This window comes from Suricata suricatta, chromosome 8 (assembly GCF_006229205.1).
Source record: "Suricata suricatta isolate VVHF042 chromosome 8, meerkat_22Aug2017_6uvM2_HiC, whole genome shotgun sequence".
Lineage (NCBI taxonomy): Eukaryota > Metazoa > Chordata > Mammalia > Carnivora > Herpestidae > Suricata > Suricata suricatta.
This window is the reverse complement of record NC_043707.1, coordinates 11858360-11879299: the sequence shown is the minus strand read 5'-3', so window position 1 is coordinate 11879299 and position 20940 is coordinate 11858360. Positions and strand designations below refer to the sequence as shown.

Here is a 20940-nt window from a genome sequence, read left to right as displayed (position 1 = left end):
GAGGTCAAAAAGCAAAGATATTAATGTTTTGACAGCAGCTCCGAGCACATCAGTCTTCAGACGCCCATGAGCCTGGAGCTCAGGCTGTTTTCTTTGGCACAACCTCTCAGGACAATTTATTTTTATCAGTAAAACTTGGAAACTGTTGAGCCAAGCAGTCCACATGGGGAGAAGCCAATTCCCAGAGTATATGCCCTCTTCCCATCCCTTGTAAGATGGAAGGTCAAGGCCATGATCATGGTCACGCCAATATCTTTGTTGTAAAAGAGAAGAGGTAGGAGAGCCTTAACGAAGGTGGAGAATGAGATTGTAATAAAGGAGGAGATGTGCGATGTGGACACTGTGGTACTGCGTCCTGACTCTTGCCTTAGATCTGAATTAGGCTCGGAACCACCTACGAGGTGACTTCCCACACTCAGATTTTCTCTCCTTCGTGCTCTGATCAGAGGCGGGCCCCTTCAGCCCCGGATGATGTCTGTCAAGCATTCTGATATTAGCCTCATTGGACTAATTCATACTAAGGTGTAAATGACTGAATGATTTGGTTCATTTGATCCCTGGTTACATTTCCAAAGAGCCTGTTGAGGCAAGTGAAGACTCCCACAGATATGGAAGAGCGCTTTGATGGAGAGGGGCCTGGGCTTCACCGTCTTTGCCGCATTCCATCCTCTTTGGTCACTTAGCAAAATAAAAAGGCAGCAGGCAGAACAGCATCAGAGACCCACACTGAGGCCAAACTTCTTCTCCATTACCTGTTTGTGTGATAGCAGAAGCAGTTATGATCTAGAACAATCCCTTCAACCTCTCTGAGCCTCAGTTTCCCCAGGTGGATGATGGGGATTATCAGCAAGTCTCTCATTGGGCTGTCGGGAGGTTTATGAAAAGATTTGGGAGTCCGATGCCTAGCACAGTGTAAGCCTTCAACAAAAATCGGTTCCTTTTTCCATTCCCTTCCACTGGCCTTAGTACCAAAGCAAGTTCCCAGAGGGTTGGGCCGGTGTTGTGGGATGACTCGGCAAAATGCAGTAGAAGGAAGCCTGAGTGCATTGGAATCAGAGACCTGACCATGTCCTTGCCTCGCTGTGTGATCTAGGGCAAGTGGCTTACCCACTCTGGGCCGGAGTTTCTCTTCTGTACTAATCGGGAAGTGGTATGTGCCACCTTCAGGATCAGAGGAGGGAAGGTAAAGGAGATAACGCACGTGAAACAGTGAGCATAAGGCTTCTACTCCTCCTAAAAAGTCAGCTCTCTCCTTAAAAAAGAAAAAAAGTTGGGGTTTTTTGGGTTTTGTTTGGTTTTTTTGTTTGTTTTTTGGTTTGAACTCTGTTTCCCCCTCAAGAAATGGGGATAATGACTGGCGTGAGGACATGTCTTCTTTCCTGGAGGTCCCACACTTGATGTCTGCACATCGGACCTCCAGCACTAGGTCCAGAGATGCACTACATGTGTTTCTTGTTGAGCCCTGAGCGAAGCTGTTCGCGGGTCCTTGGCAGAGCAAATTAATTTCTTTCTTTCCTAATTAGGAGAAAAAGAGCAGGGACTGAGCTAGTGCCGTGGCACCGCGTCAGCCTGCAGAACCTTGAGCTGACCTCGCGGGACATGCATTCTTTTCCAGACTTAAAAAACAAAATTGTCTCTTGTGTTTCACAATGTTCAGCGAGCTCAGAAAATGAGGGAGTCTAGGCAAGTAAAGGAAAATCAAAAGAAGAAAACCAGAGAGGAGGACAAGGAGGGAGGAAAGTTTGGGTTGAAGCCCTGTCCTTCTAATTAACCAGAGAGAATGGGAGTCAGAATCAGTATCTGGAAAAAACAGATGAAAGCAGCCCCACCGTGAAGATTCTTGGTGGCCAAGAGAGGCAGGTGGTTTGAAAAAGCCATTTGGTTAAAAATTTTTTTAAATCTGCTCGTATTCTAGAAGTCTTCTTTTGAAAAGACAGACAATTCTCTGCCCATCTAAATCTATCAGTCATTTACACTTTAGGGTGAATTACTCCAACCAGCTTTATTCTTTGATATTTGCTAGCCACCTTACAATCAGAGTGGGCTTTGCCAGAAGATGAAGGGGCTTATATCTGCCCAACAGCTTAGGTTCTGGTACTGTGAGAAGTGCCTATTTCCTTCCTGGAAGGCTGCCCTCTGCCTGATCTTTCTATTGGTAACAAAGCTGGTGATGTCTTAAAAGGAGGTGATTTGCAGAGAAACTATTCTGTGTGGTCCTGTAATGGTGGATTCGTGTCGTTACGTACGTGTCCAAACCCGTAGAGAGCACACCGCCAAGAGTGAGCCCTGGCGTGAACGCCGTGGTAGCGTATCCGTTGATTCTCGCAAATGCACCGCTCCGGCGGGGGTGTTGGTAGGGGGGGAGCCTACACGCAAGGGGGGGCGGGGGGTTTTAGGAACTCAGCGTTCTTTCTACTCAACCTTGTGAACCTGAAACCGTATTTCATGAGGCACTTGCGTGGCTCAGTCGTTTCAGCATCGACTCTTGGTTTCAGCCCGGGTCGTGATTTCATGGTCTGTGGGTTCGAGTCCCTTGTTGGGCTCTGCCCCGACAGCGTGAAACCTGCTTGGGATTCTCTCTCTTTCCCTCTCTCTCTGCCTCTCCCCCTTCTTGCAGTCTCCCTCTCTCTCAAAATAAATAAATAAACTTTTTTTTTTTTAAAGTAGGGGAGTCCAAATAAACCTAATTTTGGATCTTGGTAGGAAAACAGGTTTTCTCTTTCACTCTTTCCATCTGAATCCTTCCTGTGTCCTCTCGGGAGGAGACCGAGCGAGTGGCCAGCACTGGAGGGCCAGCCTGGCTCTGCACCACCCGGCAATGTCCCTGAGTCGTGGAAAGGTCCCCGCAGAGCGCCCCGTGGGGGGTCTCCGGCGACTCACTGTTCCCGTGTCTTTCAGAGGTGAGTCTGGAGCCGGGAAGACGGAAAACACCAAGAAGGTCATCCAGTACCTGGCCGTCGTGGCCTCCTCCCACAAGGGCAAGAAGGACACCAGCATCACGGTGAGTGCGGCGCGTGGCCGTGGCCGTGGCCTAGCACAGGGGGCTCTGGGAGAGGGCTGGGCCCGTCCGTAACCGCCGCTGCCCAGCAGCTCACAGGAGCCGTCTTCTCCCCGCCGGGCGGGCCCTTAGGGCCTGGCTGCTTCCTCACCTCACCCGGGTCACCGTCCTGAGGGTCCCGTTGCAGGAGACAGGACGAGCCCTCTCCTGCCGCAGCGAAGACCCCAGCCTGGCATCGGGCCCCCCCTGCGGCGGCTTTGCTGTTTTGGACTGGACTGTTGTCCGTCATGGGGCTGTAGGACTTAGAGCGGCAACCTGGCCTCTCCCCACGAGAGGGGTCCCAGGGGCGGTGACCCAACATGTCTGCAGGCAGTGCCGGTGTCCTCTGTGGCCCCCAGGCACCCCTGATTGAGAACCGCTGCTGTGAACCCCCGAGAGCTGAGACACGCCTGCCACTCCTCCACGTGCCCGTTGGCTGGGCCCAGGGGATGGGGACCTTGGTGCCACGCAGATCTGGGCTTCGGTCCAGTTGACTGGGCGCCGGGCACCGTGGGATGGGTCCGATGACGGGTCCAAGCGATGCTCCGTTCCCATCCTCCGGGCTTCTGGACGCACGGGGAGGGGAGGTCCCTGTCGGGTCATCCTGCAGATAAACCCACACTGACGCAGTGGGCAGGCTCGGGAGGAGAAAGAAGAGCAGGTTTCTGGAATCCTCCCTTCCCGGTCCATCCCTCTCTTCCTGCACCTAAGCCCTGCCTCATCTGTCCCAGAGGAGGGGACACGCAGCGGGGCACCTCTTTCTGAAGAGTTAGGGCCGGGGCGAGGGCAGAGTGGAAGCATTAGAACAGCTCTGGGGTGTCACCAGTTCCTGCCATCCAGGGCTGGCTTTCCCGCCATCACCAGAGGTGATCAGAATGCTGGGGGTGGGGCGGGCTGTGGCTCGGGGGACCCTGCAGGGGACTCGGGGACCCTGCAGGAGACTCCGGGGGCCCTGCAGGAGACTCCGGGGGCCCTACAGGAGACTGGGGGACCCTACAGGAGACTGGGGGACCCTGCAGGAGGCTCAGGGACCCTGCAGGGGACTCGGGGACCCTGCAGGAGACTCAGGGGGCCCTACAGGAGACTGGGGGACCCTGTAGGAGGCTCAGGGACCCTGCAGGGGACTCGGGGACCCTGCAGGAGACTCAGGGGGCCCTACAGGAGACTGGGGGACCCTGCAGGAGGCTCAGGGACCCTGCAGGAGGCTCGGGAACCCTGCAGGGGACTGGAGGACCCTGCAGGAGGCTTGGGGACCCTGCAGGGGACTGGGGGACCCTGCAGGAGACTCAGAAACCCTGCAAGAGACCCAGGGACCCTGCAGGAGACCTGAAGACCCTGCAGGAGGCTCGGGGTCCAGCATTTCCCGACTGTCTATGGCACCGCAGGCAGGAACCTATCCCCCCATGGCCAAGTTTACATGGCGGCGAAGCTGTCTTTTCTCTCCCTATAATAGGAATCGAATACAGGAAATAATAATAATAAGTGTTCTTTGTCAAGTGCCCGCGATGTGCCAGACCCCGTGTCTCAGACGCGTCCCGTTGATAACGTTTTAAAGAGCCTGCCTCGCCACCCCTCCCCCCTGCAGTTACAGTCTTTTGAAATGTCTGAGTCTCTAAGAAATGTTAGAAAGGAACAAGCAAAACAAAGAACAGCTGTGGGACCGAGCAGTCTGGTGGGGTGGCGGGGGGGGGGGGGGGCGGCACCACAGTTCTCTGGACCCCGACGCCCGTGTGGTGGAAGTAACACTGACGTTTCTCTTGTACTGTATTGTCCAACCACAGCAAGGCCCGTCTCTTGCCTACGTGAGTAACTCAGAGTGTTTTCCAGTGTGTACGGGAGGCACAGAGTGCGTTAGAGTCTGCATGCTCCTGTCACACCCACCGAGTCCCGTAGCTGATGGTAGGGGCGGGCGGGCCCCCCGAGGTTCACAGCCCAGACGGACAAGGTCACAGAAGCGCTGTCCTGCGTGGTCAGATGCCAGCGTGCGGTGTGGGCGCACGTGTACCAGCCGCAGGGCCCCTGCTAGAATGCCCCCGGGTGTAGACGTCCCCAGTTCGGAACGAGATCTCCCCACTGGTCCCATCAACGCATCCGCCACCGGCACCCCTGACCGGATGGCCCCAGAAATGTCTGTCCCATCTGGTTGAGCGTTTTTAGGACTATCTGTCCCCGAAGGCTCCCTGACTTGACTGACAGTTAATGGCACTGCTGTGACAATCCTTCCTCCCTCTTCCCTGTCCTCACCCCAAAATGTCTGCCCTGAGCCCTGCCCCCGCGCACGGTGTGCCCTTGTGCATGTGTGTGCAGTGCGTGTCTGTCTTTGCATGCCTGTGGCTTGCCGGGGTTTTGCGATGCACTAGCTTTGGTGGCACGGTAAGGCCCCAGCGATGCGACACACAGCAGGGTCCCGCTCGGACCTCTGCAGATATAAACTCGTCTCTAACACAGAGCTTGGGGGAGGCTGGCGTGCGGGCCCCGTTCTGGAAGAGACCCTCAGAAGTCTTAGTTCCTGGGAGGCAATGGCATGGAAGAATCAAAAGGAGAATCAGGACTCTTATTTGGGATCTGCTCCTGTGTGACCTTGGCCAAGTCACTTAACTTCTCTGGGCCACGGTCTCCTCACCCATCTGATGACTGGTTTGGATCAGACCTCCCTGATGAGGATCTTCGGTCCCGCCAGCCAGGGTTCCCGTTCGAGAGAGGGCTTCCTGTTTAGGGACAGCCATCTGGGATGTCCTCCGGGTGGACAGAGGCTGAGAGAGAGAGCGAGCTGGACCCTCCTCTCCCCTCCAGAACCATCCCAGGCTTCTCTTCAGCCCAGTCCTGCCAGCCTGGGGAAAGGGGGCTGGGGACACAGCAGAGGGACCAAGGAGGAGACCCTCAGAACGGGGGGAGGCCTGGGGGAGGGGCTTGGGCGGCAGGCCGCTGGGCCAGTGTGCAGCTGCCGTGTCTGCGGCTCGGCCGGAGCAGCTCCTCGCTTTCCTGGCATGACTTCCCTCGTTGGCCCTCTCCCGCCATGATTAATCACGTGACCGCCTTTGTGCACAGGAGCCCCCTCAGAAAGGGCCGGTGGGCTGTGTACAGTCTCAGCTGCGTTTAACCCGATGAATGGAGCTCAGGCAACCCGCTTTGAAGCTTTTTTCCGCAAGTCAGTTCAAAGTACTCCCCATAGGTTTTGTTCTCCTTACTTGTCTTTCGTGAAAGACTTCAGAAAACTCGTCCTGAGAAAAGAAAGATTCCAAGTTAAAAAAAAAAAAGAGAGAGACACAGAAACCGTCAAGAGAGGGATTATAGTGGTTTAGCTTGATGACAGCTGCTGGTGAAACATGAGCAGCTACAGGACCACCGTGGACAGCAGGGCAGGTTGTGCACTGCACAACTCCAAGGAGCACAATTCATTATGATGTAAATGACATCCCCAACACTGTGCAGTGGTTCTGAGTGAAATGACATTGTACAGATGAGCAAGCCCAGGTCAAAAAGTAGCCTTCCTAGGGATCCGATGTCCTAGCTCTCAGAGCTAACAGCCCAGCTGCCTGCTTCTCTTCTGAAATCCTTGAGCAAATCTGGACATGAGCATTGGAGTCTCAGACAGGGTAGGATGGAGGATGGGAGAGAACTTATAGATGAAGGGCAGAGTTGGCAGACAACATCCGTCTAGGGCAGAACCGTCCGCGCCTGGTCACTTTCTGCACTAACGGGACATGGGTAACTTTTAGGGCGAGCTGGAGAAGCAGCTTCTGCAAGCAAACCCGATTCTGGAGGCTTTTGGCAACGCCAAGACGGTCAAGAACGACAACTCTTCCCGGTTTGTAAGTAGCAGAACCCCCGCGGTGTCCCCTCGTGCCCGAGGGTCTGCGTGCGGGGAGCCAGGGACGGAAGGGACAGAGAGAGCACACCCCGAGCGCATTTTCCTCCGCATCTCCGGTCCTGTCTCGACCGTGCGGCTCCGCTGGGGCTCCTGCCACACGTCCCCTCGTGCGTTATCTGTTCATTCTCCCGTCACTCAACAGCGTCACTGAGCAGCTCTCGGATACCAGGCACCTGTTAGGCGTTGGACATTTATTCAGTAAACATTTATTGAGCTCCTAGAAGGTGCTAGACCCTTGATCCAGTGCTCATTCATTTATTCAGCGAAACACGAATTGAGCACCTACTGTGTGCTAGGCACATCCGTCCTTCAGCAAATAGTTATTAAGCACCTACTGTGTCCAGTCACTTGTACACTTTGGCATGCGCCATTCTCTTGTTTTTTCAGTGGCTCAGTTAGTTTTTATTGAGCACCCACTGTATACCAAGGTACTGCACTGGGCTCATAGCATTGTAGCACACAGCGCGGAAGCCGTTCTGCCTTCATGAAGTTTGTGGTCTCGTCGAGCTGAGGGCCACCTTCCCATAGATGTGTGCCCAGGCTCCAGGGGTCCCCCTTTTCTCACTTGAGCCTAAGGGGGCAGGAGATCCCCAGAAGTGGGTGGTTGGCCAGTGACATGAAGCATGGCCTGCCTGTCCCAAAGAGGAGGATTAATGCTCAACCGGATGAACTTGACCTTGGTGGATTGTGGCAGAGCTAGGGGACGCTTCCGGGGAGGGGGCAGGGACGGAGCCCTCCAGCCACTGGGTGCCCCAAAACTTACCTTCTCCTTCCTTACGGCTCTACCTCTTTGGAGCACTACCCCACTGAGCAGGTCATCGACCTTGTGCAGCCTCAGTTCTCCCACCTTGAAAATGGGGATAACTCGGGGCGCCTGGGTGGCTCAGTCGGTTAAGTGTCCGACTTCAGCTCAGGTCATGATCTCACGGTTTGCAAGTTTGAGCCTCGCATTGGGCTCTGTGCTGACAGCACGCAGCCCGCTTCAGATCCTCTGTCCCCCGTCTCTCTGCCCCTCCCCCACTTGTGCACATGCTCTCTCAAAAATTAAAAAAGAAATGTTTAATGAATAAATAGCCAGCCATGACAGGCTGAGGGCCACTGCAAGAACCAAATGAAATTAATTGGTGAGTGTGTTTTGTAACATGAGGCCTGGAATCATCCCGACGTGCTGACCTGTGACCTTCTGAGTGCTTGCAAGAAACCGTCTCCGTCCCCCGACCCCCACCTGCCCCCGACACCGCTCCCCTTGCCTGCAGTGTGGGGGTGAGGGGCTGAGGCTGGGGAGCCCCCCGCAAACTCTGTTTTCTTGTTGGCAGGGCAAATTCATCCGCATCAACTTCGACGTCACCGGCTACATCGTGGGGGCCAACATTGAGACGTGTATCCTTTGCTGCTCCCGGGGCCACACGGGACCCACCCCCCAACCCGCCTCCTGCCCTAGAGCCCAAGAGGCCTAAGAAAGGTCGAAAAGCAGCCCCTCTCTCCCCAGGCTCCTGGGCTCCTTCCAGAACACATCTGCCCTGGACAGCAGGCATTGCAGTGCGGTGGTCCCACACATGGGGACCCCGGTCGTGAACCCCAAACAGCCTGCGTGGGCTTCTGGGTTGACCTCTCCCTATCTGAGTTACCTTGGGCCAGTTACTCAACCTCTCTGTGCCTCGTCAGTGTGATGGGGGTGATAACAGTACCCGCCTCCCAGAGGGATTGTGAGAACGAAGTGAATTAACTCACGTAAAGCTGTTAGAACCACACCAGGGACAGGATAAGGCCGGTTGAGTTTGGCTTTTGCGTGCTTCTCACTTCCTCCTTACTGAGCTCTGGACCTGCTTGGGGAGCTGGTCGGTGCCCAGGGGTAGGGACCTGGGGGAGGAGGACTCTGCCCCGAGGAGCATCAGGTGCTGCAGGGACACAGAGAACCTGGATGGCAGAGCGGAGCCTCTGGGGACTTTCTGGACTCGGCGACCAAGTCTGTGGTTCTGTGATGAATCTGCCGAGAAGCATGGCGGGCGCCTGTCAGCCTCAAGGACGCTGTATTTTTCTAGCTTCTTGTGGAGCATTTGCTTGGCACCCCCTGGGGCCCTGTGGAATGTTCTAGTTGCGTTTTGGTGCCCTGGATGAGGGCGGACTTTGGAGTGGCTCAGGTCTTTGTCCATTCTCGGCTCTGCCGCATTTGCTGTGGGGCTTGGGGCAAGTCGCTTGACCTCTCTGAGCCTCGTTTTAAAAAATTTTTTTTAATGTTTATTTACGTTTGAGAGAGAGACAGAGACAGAGACAATGAGCAGAGGAGGGCCAGAGAGAGAGGGAGACAGAATCGGAAGCAGGCTCCAGGCTCTGAGCTGCCAGCACAGAGCCCGACACGGGGCTCGAACTCACAAACCGTGAGATCGTGACCTGAGCCGGAGTTGGATGCTTCACAGGCTCAGCCACCCAGGCGCCCCTCTGAGCCTCACTTTTGCCCCCAGTGAAATGGGGGTGGTAACAGCGCCTCCCTACGGAGCTGCACTTAAATTGTCATTTAAATGCAATGACCCGCGTGGCCCTTGGCTGAGGGCTGTACGGGAGCGAGTGTCTGTGGCTGTCACGTCATCACTGGTTGGTGTCATTTTCCGTTTTAATCCACTCAGACTTTTCCCCCTAGAACATCAGTACTCATCTGGCGTACCATGTCGGTTCATCTAGGGAAACAGCCACGGCCAGTGGGAGCCCCTTAAAGTCACACAGAGGAGCCAGGCTCGGTGTCACTGTATTAAAATCAGCCAGACCCTAGCTGCCCAAGGACGGAGGGCCGAGCAGGTCTGCTCTGCACCCCAGGCCCCCTGGGTTAGGGGGTGTCCTCTCCCCTGCTCCGCTGGGTCAGGCCACGGAGAGTGGTTTTGCCTCTCAAGGCCTCTTCTAATATCGGTCCACAGATTCTAAACTCCAGAAACTTCTGGAAACCAAAACTCGGCTGCCAGTAAAACCCGCCAAGCACACAAGAGACCATTTGTAGTCTCTTTATTCCCCTTAGGAGAACATTGACGTCTCTGCTGCAGGAGTATCAGGGGGCTGCCTCGGGGCCATCGAGAGCGTTCTAGGATGTTCCTAAGATGTCCAGGTGGTCTGTCCACAAATCTAGAAAATTCTGAAACTGTTGTGGCCCACGGGCTGGGAAAAGAGCTTGTAGAGTGTGTGGTGCTTTTATGACCATGAACCTTGCGCAGGGAGTGCTCTGTGGGGGGCACTGGGTCTCAGTGAATTCTGGCCAGACTCTGGGAGGTGGGGCTGCCGCCGCCTCAAGGACCCGGCGCTGCCCTGGGCTCCCACTGGGGGGGGCCGATGAGCAGAAGCTGGGCCCCGGGGGCCACCATGATGCTGCTTCTTCAGCCTTACAGGCCTGGCTTCCCGTATGGTAGGAAGCAGGCCCCGGGCCACCAACCAGCCCGGCCACCCTGAGACCAGGTGCCCTTCTGGGCGCAGATGCCCCCTCTCTTGGGGAAGAAGAAGATTCTGTCTTCCAGCCCCTCCGTATGCTTCTTGGCCGTTCCCTTCCTGTGTTCAGGGCCAGGCCTGGCCAGCCCCCCTCCCCTCAGGTCTCCGCCTCTGCCTGTTAACTCAGTGGGCAGGAAAGTGCGGGCCCCTGCATCACGGGGGAGCCTGTTGGACATGCAGGACCCCCCCTCACCTGGCACTGTCCCAGATCTGCTGACCCGGGATCCTGGGGGTGGGCCGGCCACCTGGATTTTAATAAGCCTCCTAAGGATGCACAGGCAGAAGGGGGCTTAGGAGGCCAGAGGGAAATGCTGGCCAGTTTTAGGGCTCCTGTCGTCCTGCAATGTCACACTTCAGGATGAAGAAACACACGCAGTGCAGCATCCCAGCCACCCCTGTGCGGCCCCCCCCCCAGGATCCGGCCCCCCCCCCCCGCAATCTGGTCCCCACCGTGGTCTCTCTGCTCCCCCACAGCGGAGTGGCTCTCCTTACATTGATTAGGGGTGTGTTCACATTCCCTTTCCCCCAGCCCCCCGCCAGGGTGGTTTGGGCCACCACAGACATGTGCCGCCTCCCAGCTGTGTGCGCTCTGAAAATGACTTCCTTCCCCCGAGCCTCTGCTTCCCTATATCGAAAATGCAAAGAATATTTGCATTTACTTCCTAGGATAGTTTGTGAGGCTTAAAAGGTCTCCCCTCCTGCAGGTGGGGAGACAGAGATAGGGGAGGAAGGTTAGGTCCCCGAAAGAAGACCATGTGGTATCCCCCAAATTCTTAACTCCTCCCAAACCAGATCTGCTAGAGAAGTCACGAGCGATTCGCCAAGCCAGAGACGAGAGAACGTTCCACATCTTTTACTACCTGATTGCTGGAGCCAAGGACAAGATGAAAAGTCAGTGACCTGTGAGGATGCCTCACTGGGGTGGGGGCGGGGGCAGGATGGGGTTCAACGGTTCCCATGGGCAGTATGTAAACGAATGGGCATAGCTGTGTTGCAATAAAACTTTATTTACAAAGTAGGCAGTACGCTCTAGTTTGCTCACCTCTGTTGTAGGAAGAAAAAGTATTTTTATGTAGCTGTAACTAACATGTAACCTACTGGTTTCAGGCATACAGTGTACTGATTCTGTATCTGTGTAAATTGCACTGTGGTCCCCACTGTAAGTGTAGTTAACCTCTGTCACTGGTAGAGGAGATATTTTTCTTGTAAACACAACATACTGTATACCAGATTCCAGTAGGAAATCGCATGTATGTCTAAACATACAGTAATTTGCTAACTCCCCCCCCCTTTTTTTTTAGTAATTTACTAACTCAATATGCACATCATATAGCTGAAAAAAAGGAATATACCAGTGAATCTAGGTACATAGTACAGTCTAAATTCTAGTAATAATTTTAAGACTAAAATCTTATGAGGATAATACAAACTTTGCTTCTCATCAGTTCTGTGGCCCAGGCATAGTTATTTTGCTTCAGAAAATCACCAAAAAAGAGGTGTGTGCTAATACTGTTGCTGCGATGAGGTGTACTTCAAGATTTGGCCACTAGGGGGAGACTTCATTCATTGTTTAATCCTGATGCCTGGGGGTCTGGAGACTGTAACAGGGTCTGAGGTGTAACGATTTTGGAAGAAAGTGGGAAAATGCCCAACAGATGTACCTGGAAATTAGGTAAGTTGTCAGTTACAGTGTGAACGTTATGAAGTAGCCCAGGGTCAACGATCCGGTTTTGTGCTCTGTCTCTAGTCTTAAAGGCTAACTATTGAAATTCCTAAGGGCCATTTTTATTCTTGATGATAGGCTTTTAGAGAGGATCAGATATCTGTCAATTTACCCATAGTCTGCATAATGAAATCTTGGCGAAGACCCAGATCCTTGTGACTTTAATCAGGCATCTTGGCTAATCCAAGGGCTGGAGTTAATGGTGTCTTGGGTCAACTTAACATCAGGCATCTTCCAAGTGACTTGACCCATAAAAGACCTTTGTTTAAAAAGAAAAGTATCTTACTGACTTTTCTCCAAAAATCTTTAACCAAATCCAGCCTTGTTAAAGATTGATCTGGAAGAAGACACCCGATATATTGGAGGGTGTCCTAAAAGCAAATAGTACAAGAAAAAGAGAAGCGATTATACATTTGGGGAGAGGAAGAGGAGGAGAGGGCTGAATAGCAGCGACACCAAAACATAACCACAGAATACGCGTCACAGAGAACAGTGTTTCACGATAGAAACCCGGAGTCGACAAACGTTTTTGCTGAAGGGCCACATAGTAAATACTTTAGGTTTGGGGGACCATGTTGTTTCTGTTGCAGCTACTCATATCTGCCGGCCATAGATTTGTAGCATAAAAGCAGCCATAGAAAATCAACAAGGAAATGAGAGAGCCTGTGTTCCAATAAAACTTTATTTTTTTTTAATTTTTTTAATGTTTTATTTATTTTTGATATAGAGAGAGACAGAGCATGAGAGGGGAGGGGCAGAGAGAGAAGGAGACACAGAACTGGAAGCAGGCTCCAGGCTCTGAGCTAGCTGTCAGCACAGAGCCTGACGCGGGGCTCGAACCCACGAACGTGAGATCTGACCTGAGCCGAAGTCGGAGGCTTAACCGACTGAGCCACCCAGGCGCCCCAAAACTTTATTTATAAAAACAACCAGCAGACTAGATTTAACAAGCTCCGATATCACCTTATGTATGGACTTGACTAGAAATAGTTGGAGGTGAGGGGAGGTGGTGTAAGAAGCTACATCTTTATCCACCATTGTAGGGGGTCATAGATAGTATCTCATCTTGGAAATATCCAGAAGTATCCTCTTGTACCCGCTATGTAACCATGGCATTATGACTTATATCAGCCCACGTATGATGACATGCTGTATAGGACATGCACGTGTATGCTATGTGTGATTAAATGAAGCCTATTCTATTGAGAGAGCGTGGTAAATGCCAGAAGAAATAGCTCAAAGAGGTAAAAGCAGTACTACAGGGAAAGGTAGGGCCTGGGAAAAGGGCAGACAGGGAATGGTGTTTTTATTATAAACCTTTTGGTAGTCATTGGTCTTTAAAATTCATGGGCCCTAGTGATTTGATAAAGTTTCATCAATAGATGGATAAGGATTGATCTAACTTTTCAGGCAGGGTGCTCTCGGGCGGTTGAGGTAAAGGCGTGCCTTCCTCCAGCTAGCTGCAAGCCTGTGTCAGAGGATGCGGCTTAGCAAGTAGAGCCTCCTCTGGAGTTTAGCTGCCAGGCACCCTGGGTCAGTGCACAACCTATACCACTGTATGAGGCCAGCGAAGCCTTCTGTGTGATGGAACAAGAAGGAAGGTTTTAAACTGTCCGAGTCGTGGGACAGGTTCCTGCCTCATGGTCAAAGGCCGTCTACCTGACCACCACCCCATCTTTCTCTCCTTCCAGATGACTTGCTTTTGGAGGGTTTCAACAACTACACTTTCCTCTCCAATGGCTTTGTGCCCATCCCCGCTGCCCAGGACGACGAGATGTTCCAGGAGACCCTGGAGGCCATGGCGATCATGGGTTTCAGCGATGAGGAGCAGCTCGGTAAGTCTTCACGCCTTGAGGCTGGGGGCCCATGAGGAGGCCCAGATTCACGCCCTCTGGACCACGAAAATTAGTTAGAGACCCTTCTCTGGTCAGGACAGATTTCTGCTTGCTGAATTCCACCCCCACGCCCTCAAAAAAAAAAGAAGGAGGAGGAGGAGGAGGAGGAAAATGAATAGTACCTTAGGTGGCTTCTTGGTGTTGCAGAAAAGTGGCTAACATATGCTTAGGGCTCTTTTAGTTACAAATGACCCAAATTGGCTTAAGCAAAAAGGAAAATGATCTGCCCGCAGAGCGGAAAAGTTCAGGGATATGGGTTTCAGGTACAAGGAGTTCTGTGGGCTCACAGAGTGCCTCTGGAACCTGGTCTCTCAGCAATATTGTCTTTAGGTAGGCTGCCGTGTTTTGGGAGCAGAATGGCTGCTGCAGCGCCAGCCCTTACATCCCTTGGGTTTATGCCCAGTAGCAAAGAACAGATTAGGATCTCTGAGTTGCTGAATGGAGTAAGTTGATATTTCTTAGGTGCATGTTCCTGAGTTCTTCACAATGATCAGGGTTAGGGAAAGCTCTGAGAGGCGTATGTTGTGGTCTCTAGTGCATTTTGGAGCTAGAAACAGAGAGGTTTCCCTGGGTGTCCCAAGGCAGTGGGTTTACTTGGGCTCTTCCTGGAGAGGCAGTTCTGGTGATAGACCAGGATTGATCAATAGCAGCAAGAAACACATTTGGTTCTGAGACCAAGAAAGCTCAAAGAGATCATCTTGGCTTCCACACTGGGCTTCAAGAAATTCTTTTCCGTCTGGGTTAGACATGCCCCAGTGTTCAAGGTTAATCTCTTTTGGGAACACCAGGATACGGTTGTGGAAAATTTTTCTTCCTTCCCACGCCCACACCCCTCCGGAGCCCCAGAATAGTGCTAAGGTTGCCGCAAAGCAGCATAGAGGGAGGGACAGCTTCCCGGGAGATAACTGAGGGCCCAGAGAAAGAAGGCTCCGCGGGTCAGCTGACAGATGGGTGGTGGTTGTGGATTTTGGCCGGATCCCCACATCAGAAGCCAGTATTAACAGCACCCCTTCCTGAATGGCATGGGCTCTCTCAGGATGATTCATGTCATTTGCGACAAGAGTCGTTTTTACTTCTAATCTTTGCTTTGAAAAAAAAAAAAAACTATATACATGAACAGCTAATGATTACATACGTGCTGAATGCCAGGCATTGGCTACAGCCTCTTTTCAAAAAGAAAGGTACCAGGGTGCCCAGTTTTAAATAATAATAATAAAAAAGAAAATGGAACAAACTAAAACATTGATCTTTGAGGATTTACTCAGTTATTATGTGACCTTAAGAAAGGAATCGATGGGGGGGGGGCCTTCTAAATTATTTTAGAATAGTATCGACTCATGTGGAAATGCTTCTAATATATTTAAAGTGAAGATGTCAGGAGACATAACAGTATGTGAAGTGCTCTCGAGTCATTATTTCATGTCGAAAGAGCCCGGCAATGTGGCTGCTGTTATCCCCAGTTTGCAGACGGGAAGACTGAGGCACAGAGGAGTGAAGGAACTTGCCGCAGGACTCACAGCTGGAAGAGCTGGGACTCCCTCCCGGGTCTCAGGGACTCCCAAGCCCCACTGTGTGGTTCTCTGTGCTCTGCATTTGTCTGTGGGGATGTGGTCTTTGCCCTTTAAGCCCTTCCAGAAATATCCCTGTCAGAACCAAGGTATGGAAATCGGAGCTAGAAGGAGCCCGGCGTATCCTGAGACGAGGACTCGTGTCCTTACTAGTGACGTGGAATCGCCCTGCGGGCTGTTTTCCTTTCTCGGCTCCCTCTCCGTTCTCCTGATGACTTCCGAGGAAGAGGGTAGCAGGTTGGCACCCAGTGGGTCCTCAGCCCCTCTCTGGTCCTTGATAATCTCCCCTTTGACTCCAGAGAGCAGACCCCAGGCCCGGCATCTTGCTAGAATTTGATAATATTATTCCTTTTCCCTGTATTTATTTTTACAGTTGCCATCTATTTATGGCAAGGGAAGTTGATATTTTAAATGCTTTTATTTATTTTCAAGAAAGAGCGTGAGCGGGGGAGGGGCAGGGAGTGCGGGAGACACAGAATCTGAAGCAGGTTCCGGGCTCTGAGCTGTCAGCACAGAGCCCGACACGGGGCTCGAAGCCACGAACCATGAGATCATGACCTGAGCCAAAGTTGGACACTTACCTGACTGAGCCACCCAGGCACCCCAGGGGAAGCTGATTTTTCATTTGTGACCTTGTTTCCTAGTAAAGTGCAGGAAAGAGCAGTAAGTGAATGATTGGAGAAATGTTAAGTGAATGACAGCGTGAATGGGATGCAGATAAAGCGGGCGTTAAGGTAAGTGTGACACAGACCTAGACCAGTATGTACGGCAGCCCCAGTTAGAACCCCAGCGCCCCACAGAGAGGCTGAAGGAGAACAGGGCTGGGCTGGGGCATCAGGTGTGAGCCCCGGAGCTTCGTGGGGCCCCACTCACCACCCCCTCTGGTTCCTGGGGCTCTGTGACGGAGAAGCACCTGCCCCGGCCACACAGCGAGCTAGCAGCAGTAAGGACTCGAATCAATGACATCCCAGCGACTGATGCTTCTTGGGCACTGACCGCGTTTAGGTGCTATGCATTTACTCCACACAACGATCCCAGGAGGTGGGTGTTTTATGGGCCTTCAGATGGTGAAACGGGGGCCCAGAGAGGCTGATACCTGACTTGAGGTCACACAGCAATAAGATTAGGGCCAGGATATGAGCCCCTGGCAGCTAGCTCCAGCACCCAGACCCTCAGATCCTCGCAGGGACTGTCTAGATCCATTTCCCAGACGTCATCATTTATAAATGATGCTACTTTCAGGTTCCAGCCATATATATGATCACTGACTGACTGTTTTTATGCACAGGGTAGATTTCTGTAGCTCTATACTGCTTGAACTTTGTCCTAAACCACAGTTTCTGTAAAATCACTAATTTTGTGGCCTGGTTATAGCGTTTCTAAGAAGTTAGAATAAAAGCCTAATGAGTCAAATTTTTACAGTTTTGCTCGTCACCTAAAATCATCCGGTCTCTGTCCCCTCGGCAGTATGCAGGCCGTGTGTTAAAAAACGCCATTTCTTATTCTTCGATAATAAGGGTGGTGCATTAGTTTCCTGTGGCTCCTGGAACCAATAACCACAGACTTGGTAGCTTCAAACAGCAGAAATTGATTTTCTCACCACTCTGGAGGCCAGAAGCCCAAGGTCAAGGTGTAGGCACAACTCGCTCCTTTAGGAGGCTATCAGAGGAAATCCCCCCGGGGCCTGTCTCCTGGCTTCTACGGCCAGTCCTAGGCTTCCAGACACATCACTCTAGTCTCCGCCTCCAATGTCACATAGCCTTCCATTGGGCGTGTCCTCTCCTCTTCTGCTACCAGGACATCTGTCATTGGATTGGGAGCCCACCACGTTAATCAAAAATGATCTCATCTGAGATCCTTAACTTAGTTATCTCTGCAGAGATCTCCTTTCTGTACAAGTTCACATTCCCAGCTTCTGTCTGGACACATCTGGGGGGGAGGCCACTGCACAACCCAGGCAGGCGCCTTGCTTGCTCAGCCGTCCGGACATAAACTTCATGAAACAGGTGCTCCAATTTGCAGACAGGGAAACTGAGGCTCAGCACGGCGAGGCTGGGGATTTCTGACTCCAGAGTGCATGCTTTCACCCACTGCCCCAGACCGCCAGCCGTCATTCTTCCGTTTCTGTGATCCCGTTATCAGCCCTGGAAGGAGCAGCGTGATCCACCTACACAGCCTTCTAAGTTGTTTGAAGCTGGCTCCCAACATTTAGACATCAGTAGATAGCGCATGAGAATCTAGGATTCCATCTGCTTTGGATACGTCAGCCCGGGAACGGCACTGGGCTGGCTCCTCCCCCACGGCCACGATTGGAGTACAGCTGTGCCACTTCAGGTGGGGTTATGGCCCCCACGCGTCCCCAGAGACCCCATCAATTTGCTTTATTCACTTAGACCTGTGGTTCCCAACCAGGGGAGGTTGGCCGCCCAGGGGACATTTTTGGTTCTCAAAACTCAGGCGAGGGAACGCTACTGACACCTAGTGGTTGGAGGCCAGGCATGCTTCTGAGCATCCTACGGAGATGCAGCGATTTACCAGGCCCCAAATTTCACTAGTGCCAAGGCTGAGAACCCCTGAGTTAGACAGCTTCCCTGGGCTCTGGAGGCATTTCGGCAATCCTTCGTTTAAACTTGGGGTTTAGAAACTATTAATATGGTGGGACACCTGGGTGACTCAGTTGGTTAAGCATCCTACTCTTGATTTCGGCTCAGGTCATGGTCTTGTATTTTGGGAGATCAAGCCCTGCATGGGATTCTCTCTCCCCACCTCTCTCTGCCCCTCCCCCACTCTCTCTCTTTCTCTCAAATACATAAACATAAAAAAACTATTAGTGTAGCACTTAACAATTTACAGAGCCCCTTTAGTATTTTTTTAATGTTTGCATTAATTAATCATCTCTCTTTCCATCCTCCATCCATCCATCCGTCAGCTGATCAATTAGCCCATCCATTTTTCAGTCCTTCTATCATGATCCATCCACTGATCTATCCATTGGTTTATGTATTCATGGTTTCATCCATCTTCCTCCCTTCCTTCCATCCGTGCATCCCTCCTCCATCTTCCATCCATCCTTCCATCCTGCATCCTCCATCCATTTTTCCTCTCTCTCCCATGTGTATCTGGACCTTAATTAGGCTTCGAGAAGACAGAGATGATAGGACAACCCCCCATTCGCCAGTAGCTCATGGTCCTGTGGGGATTTCAGACAGCGGCCCCATTGTAACAGGAATGTGGGCGGAGTACGGAGTCACAAGGGCTCCAAGGGTCTGGGAACATGTTTTGTCTGGTGACACCTGGATCACAAGTGGGGAAAACTTCCCGCTTCTCAGTCCTATCACGAGCATTGCGTACACTTAGCCCGACTATAGAAGCACGGGTATCTTCATTTTGTTTTTGTTCCTTTTTAACGATCTTTTATTGACATGTAATTTCCATTTAGAAAACCTTGTATATCATAAGTGCACAGTTTGATTAACTAACATTTTAACTAAGAGAACACCAACCGCACGCCGAAGCTTCCCCATAACCCTTCTAGTAGCTTCCACCAATTAAGGATAACCGTTATCCTGACTTCTAACAACATGGTTTTTCCTATTCTTGACCTTTGTGTAAGTGGACTCACACGGTTACAGTCTTGTTGGCATTTGGCGTCTCTTGTTCAGCATTTGTGTTTGTGAGATACAACAGTTTTGCTGTCTGTGGTGGTAACTCATTCATTCTCCTTGCTGTATAGTGAGGGTTGACAAACATTTTCCGTAAAGGGTCACAGTAAATGCTTGAGCATTTGTGGGCCATTCAGTCTCCATTGCAACTGTTCAACTCTGCTCTTAGAGCATCAAACAGCTATTGACAATATGTAAATGAATGATTATGGCTGTGTTCCAATAAAACTTTATTGACAACAGCAGATGGTGGGCCAGAGTTGGTCCATTGGCTGTATTGTGCCAGCCCCTGCTTTGCAGTATTCCTTTTAGCACAAGATTGTCAGCAAGCATCTGAACATATTCCGCTACCCCCAGCCAGATCTTCTACCCTGTTAACAGGGTATTAGATTAGTTTGCCTTTTTTCCTAGACTTAGGAGCTCAGAACTGCGTCTTCTTGTGAGAAAGATGTAGGTTGGCTCTAAGGTCCCCACTGACTTTCAGACTCTAAAGCTCCAGAGCACCTTGGCGTTGAGGTCTGTGCCTTATCTGCCCTTCTCTCCTCACCCCTAGCCATACTGAGAGTGGTGTCATCCGTGCTGCAGCTTGGAAATATTGTCTTCAAGAAGGAAAGAAACACAGACCAGGCGTCCATGCCGGATAACACAGGTGCTCGCTGCCTCTTCTCATAACCGACAACATCTGTGATGGGAAAGAGGGTCCTACAAAGCCTTTGGTTTGTTCTTGAATAAGGGTATTAACAAGAGCTACACTAAGCTATTTTCACTGACGTCTGTCCTTTTGGGACTTCTTACTGCTAAAGATCCTATGGCGGGAAGTTCCTGAATCAGAGTGTCGGGGAGGAAAGCTAATCGTTTTAGACCACACAGGATCCTTAGGGACCATCAGTTCTAAAACCGCCTGTTGTGTTAATTTGGTTAAACAAATATTTTTGAGCATGCATCGTACGCCAGGCCCTGGGATTCATGGGCAAACCAGACGGGAACAACCGCATTCCCCACAGCACATACGTTCTTATGGAAGACATCCGAGTTTCTCCGCAATTAGAGTTGCCTGATAAAATATAAGACCCCCAGTTAAACACGAGTTTCAAATACACAGCCAACATTTTTTTATTATAAAATCTATCATTCTATAATATATTGTATGTCCTATGTGATACTTGGGACCTAACTATAATTTTTAAATGTTGGTTGTATCTCTGAAATAAAGGTTTAACTCGGCATCCCGTATCCACCAGCCCTACCTGCCAATACCCACAACGTTTTATGTTCTGGAAAGGTGGTTTGGGTATCCCAGTGCTTGTTGGCAGCTGAGCCAAAAGGACAGCAAGTTCCTGACTTGCCCACCTGTTGTCTGAACACGCCCCACACAGACTGGATCCCGGGTTGATTTGGCAAGACCCCCAGAGTTTGCCACCATTGGACCTGCCAATAGTTTGCAGCGTGGCACACTTTGAAATATACCAAGGTAAAGGTCTTGTCCTCCCCAGGAGACAACTTCAGGGAAAGACAAACCAAAAAACAAAACAAAACAAAACAAAACAAAAAACCCCAAAAATCACCCCTTGCAAAGAGACAGGGAAAAAAAATCCTAAAACCACACCGTGTATCATCTACCACACATAAGTGAGCCCTCAGACAACAGTAACAGTCATGGTGGATTATGATTTTCTTTTGAGGACAAGTTTTAAGATGCAGAAATAGATTGATGTA

General features: G+C 51.4%; 1 protein-coding gene across 1 annotated transcript in view; it reads left to right on the top strand.

The window, feature by feature from the left end:
- The window catches only part of MYH11 (myosin heavy chain 11), a 120990-nt gene that overhangs the window by 59451 nt on the left and 40599 nt on the right, over window positions 1-20940 (top strand). Inside the window, exons 5-11 of the mRNA XM_029948925.1 lie at window positions 2899-3001; window positions 4819-4839; window positions 6757-6849; window positions 8225-8288; window positions 11169-11267; window positions 13791-13934; window positions 19778-19873. Coding sequence (XP_029804785.1) covers window positions 2899-3001; window positions 4819-4839; window positions 6757-6849; window positions 8225-8288; window positions 11169-11267; window positions 13791-13934; window positions 19778-19873 — 620 coding nt within the window. The remainder of the gene's footprint in view (window positions 1-2898; window positions 3002-4818; window positions 4840-6756; window positions 6850-8224; window positions 8289-11168; window positions 11268-13790; window positions 13935-19777; window positions 19874-20940) is intronic.